Source organism: Fopius arisanus, unplaced genomic scaffold, assembly GCF_000806365.1.
Source record: "Fopius arisanus strain USDA-PBARC FA_bdor unplaced genomic scaffold, ASM80636v1 scaffold00020, whole genome shotgun sequence".
In the NCBI taxonomy this organism is placed as follows: domain Eukaryota; kingdom Metazoa; phylum Arthropoda; class Insecta; order Hymenoptera; family Braconidae; genus Fopius; species Fopius arisanus.
In genome coordinates, this window is record NW_011887759.1 from 1,203,282 (window position 1) to 1,214,467 (window position 11,186).

The 11,186-nt window shown below is 39.8% G+C and overlaps 1 protein-coding gene and 1 long non-coding RNA gene across 2 annotated transcripts; both read right to left on the reverse strand.

Annotated features, from left to right (window-relative positions):
- Positions 1-1,133: 1,133 nt before the first annotated feature.
- Positions 1,134-3,949, reverse strand: LOC105264356 (zinc finger protein 717). The gene is made up of 3 exons (XM_011301179.1): positions 3,646-3,949; positions 2,710-3,471; positions 1,134-2,506 (listed from the first exon to the last, which is right to left on the reverse strand). The coding sequence occupies exons 1-3, from the start codon at positions 3,713-3,715 to the stop codon at positions 1,932-1,934; spliced, it is 1,407 nt and encodes a 468-aa protein (XP_011299481.1). The 5' UTR covers positions 3,716-3,949; the 3' UTR covers positions 1,134-1,931.
- A 5,928-nt stretch (positions 3,950-9,877) lies between these two features.
- On the reverse strand, positions 9,878-10,982 carry LOC105264357 (uncharacterized). Its single transcript, XR_891988.1, has 2 exons — positions 10,399-10,982; positions 9,878-10,332 (listed from the first exon to the last, which is right to left on the reverse strand). It is a non-coding gene; the product is annotated as an uncharacterized lncRNA (long non-coding RNA).
- Between the last annotated feature and the right edge of the window lie 204 nt (positions 10,983-11,186).

Genomic DNA, 11,186 nt, shown 5'->3' on the forward strand with positions numbered 1-11,186 from the left:
TCATAACTTTGACAATTCCGTACCGTACCACTTCTTGCTGCGATCTAACGGCAAACATTGTTAGCACACAAAGAGCGCGAAGTTTCAAATTAGGAACATGTCGCAACAAATCCTTTTAATTAATTAAGGTAAAGCTTGATTTTCCTGACATAAATTGACTTAGTTTACACAAGCATTGAGATGTTTATAATTCCTCTCCTTTAATTATTGAAGAGAGAGAATCAAATGATTTTGTTAAATAACTAATTTACCGGATATAGGTATTACGATGACTAGAATTGTGTCGACTGAAAAATGGATTTTTGTGAACACTTTTTTAAAATCAGTTTAGATATTTTGTTATGGAAAAATTAGAAGTTGTTCTTTAGTAAAAAAAAAGTGTCATAATCGTTGAGCCGAAGAATGCGACTGTTCGTACTTATGTAACTGTTCAGGAGGACAGGGTACGCGTATAGGATGGTAGATGACAGTACCCTTTTCTCTTACAAATATCCGCGCCAATTACGAACGATCCTAGGATGGTAAAAAAAAATACGCGTACCATCGGAGAGTCACATAACCGACAGCCATATAGTTACCAGATGTCATTATATATATCTGTATCCAAGATTATTCGGTAGATGGAAATATTCCGGGTTCGTGGCGGGTTTTTGTCTACTGGTATTTGTTCGGGAGTGTAAAACGAGGAGATATTCCCTAAAATTGAAAAATTTCGAATTTTTGGAAAAATATTAGGGGAGCATGACAATTGAGGAGGTATTCACTGAAATGTTTTCCCTACTCAGAATTTCCGAGTTTTCCCGAGAATTTTCACGATGGAAGATATCCATCTAGCCCTAATGAAAAAAAATTCTATTTTCATCTCTCAATTAAATTCAATCTTTTTTTGGACTAATATCGATATAAATACAGTATTTTCTTTTCTTACACAAATAATTATTTTATTAAAATGGTATATTATATTATATGTATATATAGCTTAGCTATGGACCGAAAAAAGCTGACAAAAAACGTTAACTGTTTTTTTTAAAAGGGAACAATAAGTATACTAATGAGTCCAATGTAATGCGATCATCCACTTATTATTCATTAACAAGTCTTAGGCATTTTTTACATAAAAAAACAATTATCAATTACGAAACATTATTCCTTTAATCATGATGACTTATATACAATATCTACAGTGGGTTTGAAGTGCTAAAAAATCTATTCTACATTTTTGGGAATGCTATTTACAATTAATAATGACTAGGAATAGCCTCCAACTTATTAACAATGGTTTATTTTCAGTTAGCTGTTACTTCTTCGGCTCTCCAATCCCTGTATTCCCCTATCGCTAAATTACTAAGAAATTACCAACGTGCCGCACTGTTTCTCCAAACTCAACTCTCGGGTAACTGAGAGCCAGTCAATAAAATCAAACATAGATCATGATAAATTTACACCGACCAACGAGAGATGTCTTGGCAGTGATTGGTACGTGGATCGACTAGTTTAAACACTCGGTAACATTGTCGAAATTATTTCATTCAACAATAATACATAAGGAAAAACAAAAAAATTAAAAACAAAACGAATTTTAAAAAAAACCCTTCCGTTCATGAAGAACAAAAAAGAGAAACCATTGAACCTATAATTATCAGCTGCCACCGAAGGGCACGAACTTTACTATTTATTAGATTATTAAGTACGAACTTAGTATTTAAGTACACACGAGGAATTTATGTACAAATTTTTCCCAAGTGGACTATTAAGGCACATGAATTCACAGTTAATTCTGATTATCTTATCTACATGGTCCCTATGGAGGATGCTTGGAATCTGCAGCACAGGAGCATCCAAATTCCCTTCAATTAATGAAGAAGAAAAAAAACAATTATTCACTTCCTGGGCTTGAAATTGAATTGAGAATTTTTCCCTCCAGATATTTCCTAAGCAACAGCAAGATTGAGGCTAATTCCAGTGGGTCTCGTGAATGCTGAAGCCCTCGTTGGATCAGAAAAATCTAGAGCCGATGATTTACCAACCGGCAGACGTCCAGGCACATGCTCTGGATTCGATGATATCACTGACGTTCTGATAACCATTCGCGTCATGAGATCCGATTGTTTATCTTCCTGAATCTCCCGATACTGTCGTTTAGGTTGAGGCGATGGTATTGTGATCGGTTGGCTCGTTTTCGTGTGTCGAATTATGTTCGAAAATATCACGGGTGATGAAGAAGTCTCGATTACTGCTGGTCGGGGGACAATAACACTGATTGGTGATGATGTTGGTGCTGTCGGTGTGACTATTTTTGCCTCTTCTTTGGTCTCCGAAATTGAGCGGTGGGATCGCATGCAGGACGATTCCTCGTGTTTGTAGAGGTAGGACTTCAGGGCAAAAGCTTTTCCACATCTTCCACAAACGTGGGGCTTCGTGTTGGAGTGCGTTTGAACGTGCGCACGGAGATTTGATTTGTCGGCAAAGGCTTTGTTACAGATTGTGCATTTGAAGGGCTTCTCACCTAAATAAACAAAATGCCCCATGATTAATATTTGCTCAACGGGAATGAGAAGGAGAGATCGAGAAGATACTAAATCCCTATCACGAATTAATTGAAATTGCAGAGTTGCCTTCAATTTTCCATTGAAGCAAAAAAAAAAAAAATGGAAAAATGAAGCTCTTTTGACAAATTGTACGGAGTTGATGAATTATATTAATAATTACCTGTGTGTGTTCTAATGTGTCCCTGCAGCAGCCAGGGCCTCGAGAAGCATTTACCACAGTAATGACACTTGCATCCCTGATTGTGAGTCCTCACGTGCATACTGTACGCAGGCATACTGACATAAACTTTGTCACAATGGGGACACCTTCTCGCCTTTTTGTCTCCTAAAGAGCGATGCGTCTGTCTATGCCTCGCAAGGTTCGACGAGGTTGAATATTTCTTTCCACAATCAGGACATTCATGATCCTCAGTGTCATCGGTTTTAGATGAGTCCGATTGTACCGAAGAGATTCTACGAACTGGTGGATTCTGGGATTGACTGTGCAATAATCTCCTCGATTCTTCGGACAACTGTGGGGATCTCAAACAAGTTCGTCGACTTCTAGCTTCCAATAACTCTCTCTCGCTCTCAATTCTCTCGAAAAATAATCGCGTTCGTTCTCTGAGGCTCAAATCGGAGGCCTCACTAATGTGAATTCCCTGACGTAGGCTCGCTGTTTCCTTAGAGATGTCCCTGTATTTTTCTAAATCCTTCATGTCACCCGTCCAACGTGGTGATGCTGAACGATGGTGAATAACGCTGCTTGGATGAATTAAGGTACCAGCAGCCGCTGCCAAACTCACTTCTGCCAATTTTGTCAAATTGTAGAGCTCCTCGGGACATTCTGATGACGTCTCACTGGCGCAATCGCTCACACCGTCCGACGTTGGTTGATTGGAATTGTACTCTGGGATTCTCACACCACGTTCAGGACTAAAACCTGCAAATCAAATACAAATAAATAACATTTTTTCCCAACTAAACATTTATTCACCGACTCGAGTTGATAAACACTTCTCGAGAAGAACAAAAATAGCGCGCAACTCTCAGTGTTCTTCAACGATCTGACGCATCAGTCTAGAAATTTATGAAATTAAGAAGAAATTGAAGATACCTCTGATATTCTCCTCAAACTCCTCTGGTCCGTTATACCTCCTGTGAGTGATCAAGAAAGCTCGTGGCATTTCTATATTTAATTGAATTAATCAACAGCACATAACACTTGACACCACACAGCACAAAATAAATTTCTTGATTTTTTTTTTAAATTTTTGAGTTTGAAATAAAAATTCTTATATATTTTATTTTATTTTATTTGGGAGTTAGTGGATAAGGTTGGAGTAACAAATGAAGGCACGGAGACGACAGGGTAGTTAACGTCTTGGAAGTTTAGGAGGTAATAGTTGGTCCGGGTATGATTCGGGGCTACATATAGCCGGAGCCAGCCTCCCTCGTGCCTCATCCCCCACCATTATTCAGCTGCTGCTCTACCGTTGCTACCGCTCCACCGTTGCTCTATCCCTGTCGTCGGCACACACCACGCGCCCCAGCATGTGCCACTGACTACACCACTCACTATTCCCCTCTATCACTACTCACCCTCTCTCCTACATTTGTGTTTTCTTCAAAACGTGTGTGTTTCACGTTTTTCAATCGTTTTGGACTGCCACCACGAAGATTGCCTACCAGTGGCATGTGTCCACCCCCAATCTCATGTATTCCTTCATCGTGGCTCCCCTGGAGCACAAAGGACAGCTGGATCGACCCCACTCGATCTCTCATAATGTGTACACTCTTTTTTTTTTTCACTATTCCCGTCAAATTTCCACACCAATAGCTCATGCTAATTTTTTTTAGTCGAGACATATCTTAACGGAGGAAATTTATCTGCAAGCGCTCACATCAATCATCTGTGGGAGCTTGATATCATTTATGATAGAGCTTTACTATTTACTTTACTCATTCTCTATGAAGCCATGTTGTTAAACCGTACGGTGATAACTATAAAATTCACCTGAAGTTACTGTACAATTATATCAAAATATTCCAATACAAACATAAAACATTTAAATTTATGAGAAAAATGTTTTTTTCATCTTGCCGTTTTAAATACTAACAACATTATGCTAAATCGCGGATTGAAAGTAATCATCCAATTTTCAGGATATTTCCGCTGTACTGTAATCACAGAAATTTTTTATAAAAACTGATTCCAAGCATCACAAATAATGGCCGTCAGCTCAACGCTTTCAACTACTTCTTCTTCTTGTCGTTGCAGGAAAGATATTTCCACTGAATTTGTCATTGAAAAAAAGTGATTTGTCGAAATGTGGGAGGTGGTCTATTTGATTTTTGCATGCTTCTTCGGGAGTTTTAGAAAAAAAATTGAAATAGTTGGGTTGAAGTTGTGTTAAATGCATTGGTGAGAAGTGGATTATGGTAGTAGGATCTTTTGGTGGTCGATTGAATGAATGCCACGCGGGTTAGTCAGCATCTACGGTGCTAAATTGGGCAATGGTTTGGCTTGATGCCAGAAGAAACCACCCAGCGCACCAACCTGTGGTGTCTTGGACTTCTATCGAACCGTTAAAACGTATGCGGGAATCTTTAAACTTGATGCTCAAAAGGTTTTCCTGTGTTTGTCTAATAAATGTCGTTTTAATCATTTCATACTACCGGCAGGTTCAATCGTCATGAGTACTCGGTACCTTCACCAAGTGAGTCAAAGCCTCTCAAAGTTTCCACTGGTGTCATCAGCTAAATACCGGAGATAGAGCCTAGGTGCTATTAGAACAGGTGTCCAACGCGTATCGACGTCGTTTGCCAAAAATAAAAGAGCAACTTGCTTTTGACGCAAGTCGAAACGTCGAGACTTCCTGTACCAGAACATTGGATAATTATTTATACCATCAACCGAAGAGCGACTGTAGATACTTACTAATGGGACTTTTAGGTTTCTTTAGCTTATCTTCATTTAGCTCTGCAGATGGGAAGAAAAGTTTTTTCAAGCATTAAAAAATCTCAGGACTTCCTGGCATGAGTGATTGCTTCCAAAGATACCAATCTTTAGTCGCGTGTCGAGGCACGTGGGGGGAGGGAAAAAATATCCGGAAATACAGGGTTTTCACCTCTAAATGTTCCCTCCGCCTCCCGGAAACGTATAGAATATTATCTCGGGGAGATGAGGTAGTCGTATTTAAATGAGTGATATTTGGGTGGTAGGCAAACACGGTTGGTAAGTGTTGGAAATGGAATTCGTGACTCGGCATGGGGTTGCCGTGGTTATTTTCAGCGTCTCTCGTTGCAGCTGTCGCGTGCCTACCACACGGTTAAACCACCGACAATTGACCGCCGTACAACGACCCATCAAGTACAACCGATGTCTTTGATTTTTAATCTTCCATTGTTTTTAATGGGGAATTTTGATGATCATTGGGTGTGAGGGCTCTGGGGATTTAGCAGAGACAGATACCCGGCGATTTCCACTTGAGTAAAACCCTTCGGTGGAGAAAATGACGTCGAGCATGTCCACTGGAACAAAAAGGATATGCACTGAGACACTATGAAAAACGAGTCAAATGTCTGCTCGCATTTTGGCTAACTGCCATTTCAAAATTTTCAGACGTTTGCGTGTCACATTGCTGACTGTCTTCTACTGGTTCCCAACTACTCGTTCTACTCCACCCGGTCACTAAATTATGGCAACTCCCGTTTCTGAGAGTTAAGACTTTTCACTTTATGAGATTCCATTGGAAGAATGAGTAATTAATTATTGGGTGTTTATCGTTCGGTCATCGACCCATTGGGATAATTTCTTTGTCCTTTTTTTTTTTAGGCACATTCAACCCTCGGTAATTGGAGAAGATCTTGAAAAAAATCCCTGTTGAAGGACGACCCTCGATTTAGGTTCAAACCCTTGAAGTCACTGGGGGAGCGTTCACTACAAAAAAATCTTAAAATTATGAGTTAAATATGAACTATTGGAGGCTTTTACTCTATTTGGTAAGTCAGTTTTTATTGAATTTCTGAGTTACCTCCAGTTAATTTCCGAGATTTTAATAAATAGCAGGGGTTTGAGAGCGAGATATTAACAGGGATTTCTGCTAACAATTGTCTGAAATAAATAAGAATAATGCGGGGAACCTTGTCTCTTAATATTGGGGGAGGAATTCGGTTGGCTGAGGTCAGTGTGTGTGTCTGCGATGATTGGAAGGCTGAAAGGCAGTTGGATTGTGCGAGGGGAAGGCCTGCTTGACGACAATGCAGTGCCTTTGGTTTCTTCGCAGGTGGTGGGTGCGGGTGTGCGCCCACTGTCAAGGGGTTACAAAAGACCCCAGCCGATCAGCTGGCAGGGGAGATAAAAACCGGGGTATCCTGTCTAGTTGTACGGCTAGGATGCCTTGTCCTTCGAGAATCATTCAGAGTCATATGATGCTACTATTTCATTGATGATAAAAACCGATATTTTCCACTCCAGCATGATCTGTTATTTCCAGAACTTTTCAAAGTGGTGAAACTGTATCGAACCCATTATTTGAACCGCTACAATATCCTATGATAAAACGCGATGTTATGAAACGGGTAAATTTTTTACTATTGTTATTCCCAAAACGCATCTCGATGTTGTGTAATTTCGAGAATTTAATTCATTTATGAAATCAATTATGATTGTACACCTTCTACATTCTTATTAATCTCTTTTGTACACGTCTTTTGAAGAATGTATTATTTGCAAATTTAATAATCGGGAGGAAATTTACACATTTTTACTGTATTTTTCCTTTTTTTTAAACTACATATGTGTTTAATAAATTGTATACGCGTTTTTTACGCGTGATGAAATATAGAGAAAGCAATCGTTTCCTCTTTAAAAATTGAACAAATTTTTTAGCAAAAGGTAAAAAGTGCTAACTATAGCTCATCATCAATTTAACGATAACTGTAGTAATTACTACAATAAATTTTTGAATGCTTTCTGGAAGAATCTGAAAAGATTAATTTCGAATAACCAGGGGTATCGGTTTCTGGTGGAACTTATCCCCGTTTGGTTTTAGGGATGCAATATGGAAATGAATTATTGAGTGTGGAGGGATTTTATGACATGTAGAAAAGTCATAAATGGGAGAATTAATCACTAGGAATGTCGCATCCCTCTTCCTTGAGACTCGTCTTGAGGGAAACAGGATGGCGAGGAAGGGCAAAGCCTTATGGACCAGGAAAGGTGCAGAAAGAGGCTGCGGCGAGGGTTGGAAGAGGGGGTTGTGCTAGAGAATGGACTGGAATGGAGTACTGTGGGGTTGCAGACACCAAGTCACCACTGGCAACTGGCACGCGACCGACACGCGCCCTTCTTCCGACTTCCCCTCCAACAGCCCTCACCCGTCCTCATCACATCGTCTTCCTCTTTCTCCGGCGCACCCAATGAAACGGATGTAAAACCACATGCGGGAACATGACATTGCGGGGCATGTGCCTTCTTCTGATTACCAAAGGGAAATTGTCACAGGGTATACGTACCTAGCCGGAAAGGCTTGAGTACAGAAAATCTTCAAGAACCCTTATCGTACGCCTTATCGAATTGCCTCCGGATGTCATCAACAAGTGCACACGTCGCCCCATCCTCTTTAGAATCTTTTCGAGGCCCCGAAAAAAAATATTTAATCAAAATTATGGATTGAATTCATTAATCGATTGCGTAAGTCACTCTGAAAATTTAAGCGGGGATCATTTAACTATTTATATTCTTCAATTGAAATTTTTTTGGCTCAAATTTGGGAATTGCTCTGTTTAATTTTCATGGAACATTTTTTTTACGTGCGACATTTTGATTACGAGTCTGTAATGTCATGGAACTGTCAAGGTCAAAACGTGATCTTCTCGATGGGAGAATACCGATAAATTTAATCAATAAAATTAGTTAAATTTTTGGCTGGGCACCAGATAATAGGACATGAGGTCAGTTATCATCGATTACTCAACAATTATATGAGCCTGTACTGTTACATTTAATCTTAATTAATTTAATCTTAATTTTTTCTAAATGTCGTGATGTCATGAATTTATCAAGATAATTCTGGGAGATTATCAAATCCAAAGATTACAAAAAAAATGTATTGGAGCATAACAGGTTGTCCCTTCTCATCTCAGCACGAAGCTTCCTTATCTTTTCAATGACATAATTTGTAAACAGAATCTTCTGGACTGCAAAGTGAAAAGAAAATGAATCAATGAGTATTCTGTTGAGAGAACAAAGAGACTGAAAGTTGCTGGGAAACATTGAATCTATGTATAGCCCAAGCGAGGTAGGAGATTCATTGGAGATCCAGACGAACAAGAAGCGGAGTAATGCCTCTGTGAAGCGCAATCAATGTTCCTCAGCAATAGATCTGCGTAAATTTATTTTCACCGTAAAAGTTTCACCCTCAATCATATTGATGTGAAATGTCTCCAACGGGTCATTGTTGAGATTGGAGTGATCATTTAGTTGGAGAATCCATAAATAAACCATTGAAGAAATCCAACATTGGATGATGATTACGTCAAACGGTATTGGCAGTGAGCCTTGATGTGTCCCTAAATCGTTAACCCGCATACTGATCATGTGTATAACGAAACTCATTCTTATTTTCTTGGTTGGCAATTGGGAGTGAAACTTTTGGCAATGAGCTCTGATTCCTCAACAGCCCATTGGTCATGTCTTTGCATAGACCGCTGTACAGTGTACACCCATCGGAGGAAGCAAACTCTAATTATAGAAGGTTTGAGGATGAAGGTGGAAAGTGAGATGGGGCAGAGTGAGGGTGTATGTGCGGGTGTACCCAATGGAGAATCGGTTGCATTGGGCGCTCGTAAAATGCAGCCTGCATCCGCTCTTGGCGCAGATGTCCCACCACATACAAGCTTTTTAGGGACCGCTCTTCGTGTCCCGGGAATTTCGTCCGGTTCTTCCCCATAGACTCCTTCAACACCAGACACATCTACCTGGGACGATGAACCCCTATTTACGGCCTACTATTCCCTCAAGGTTATTGAACTTTTTCATTAACCTGATTAAAGCCATTCAAAAAACAGTCACAAAAACAAGTGGCACATTGTTGAAAAATTACACTTGAAAAATATCAGGATTCTTCATTGATCGATCGTTTAATTTCTTGAATATTCTACGACTTCCCACGATAAATGAGAAATTTCAATTGCGACTGAAATTTTGGGAAATTTTCAACATGTACTAGGCGTACGGTACAACTTTTTGCCAATAAATTAGTAATGGACTTGTGAATTTTTAAATCTACAGTTTTCCTGAAATATTTTCAATTGTTAAATATTCGATAAATAACTCAGTTGACTATAATGTGGGTATTTAATTTTGGCTACCTCCTATTGATAAAACGTCGTGAGAATTTTTCCGTAGACTTAATCTAAATCACTAAAAATTCTTTGATATTTTGTTCCGAGATATTCTTAAAATAATTCGTGTGGAATTTTCCGCACATCTCCTGTCTTTCACCACTTCCCCCCAGAATTAATAACAACTCGTCAAGGAATTAACCTAAATTAAGAATAGATCGGATGGCTTCCTTGAATGAAAAATAAAACAAAGTGATTTTCGTCTACCGATTGAAAAAAAAAAATTGTTCAAGTGAGTGGAAGAAAGCAAACTGCGCTAATTTTAGATGTTCAGGGTCTGGATACTGAGGCAGCTGGTGATTTGCGTTCGCACGTGGTGCTCTGTCGTGCCGTGTGTCCAGCCCGTCCAGCCGCCTGGACACCCCTTCGTCCAGCACCCGGGGGGTTTCACCATCTCGAAAAAAAAATCCATGACAAATCACAACTACATGAATACCACCAAAACTCATAAATCAGTTACCATAACACAGAGACTTCTGCTCCGGATGTTTTAAGGTTTTCGAGTAGAGACAATCTCTCTGTATATACCCTTCCAGACGATCCCTCTGGTTCCGCTGGAGAAGACACCTCATCCGGATACGATGTTTGAACCAGCACACGCTGGAGTCCAAGAGAGAGCAAACGTGTGGGTGCAGTCTAGTATAAATAGACAACGGTGGTTGTAGTTAGCCTTGAGAAATCTGTTGTTCTTCACTCGAGGAAAACTTCCTCGTTTCATTCAGACCTCCATCAATCTCGCAAATAGCCACCGTGCATTTATTGACAATACGATTAAAACCACTCCTCTAAACTGACGAGAAACTCCCAAGTCCCTACACCCGAAAATTCAATGAAATTACAAACATTTATGCTTCACATTCCCATCGCCGGGAAAACTGGCCAAGTCAACATGTGTCAATGACCCAAGAAGAAAAAAAACTAAAACGTTCTTTTTTTTTCTCACTGAAACACTTGTCCCAAGCTCGAATTTCTGGAAGCCTCCCGGACAACCTGTCACAGTGGGTCTACGAGAAAACTCCTGAAACGCGAAAAGTGAAAACATATGATGAAGATCTGGGGCCCTTTGGCCCTCCCAGGAGCAAAATAATAAGTGGGAGAATCGTTGGGACCAACAGCATCGATTTTTCTCAAGGCTTAATATGGGATCACCATTTCATCCAAACGAGGGCTTCCAGATTATAAAAAAGACCAACGGGCTGTTTACACCTCCTCGACGAGGGACAATACCCTTTGGTAAATACACTCGAG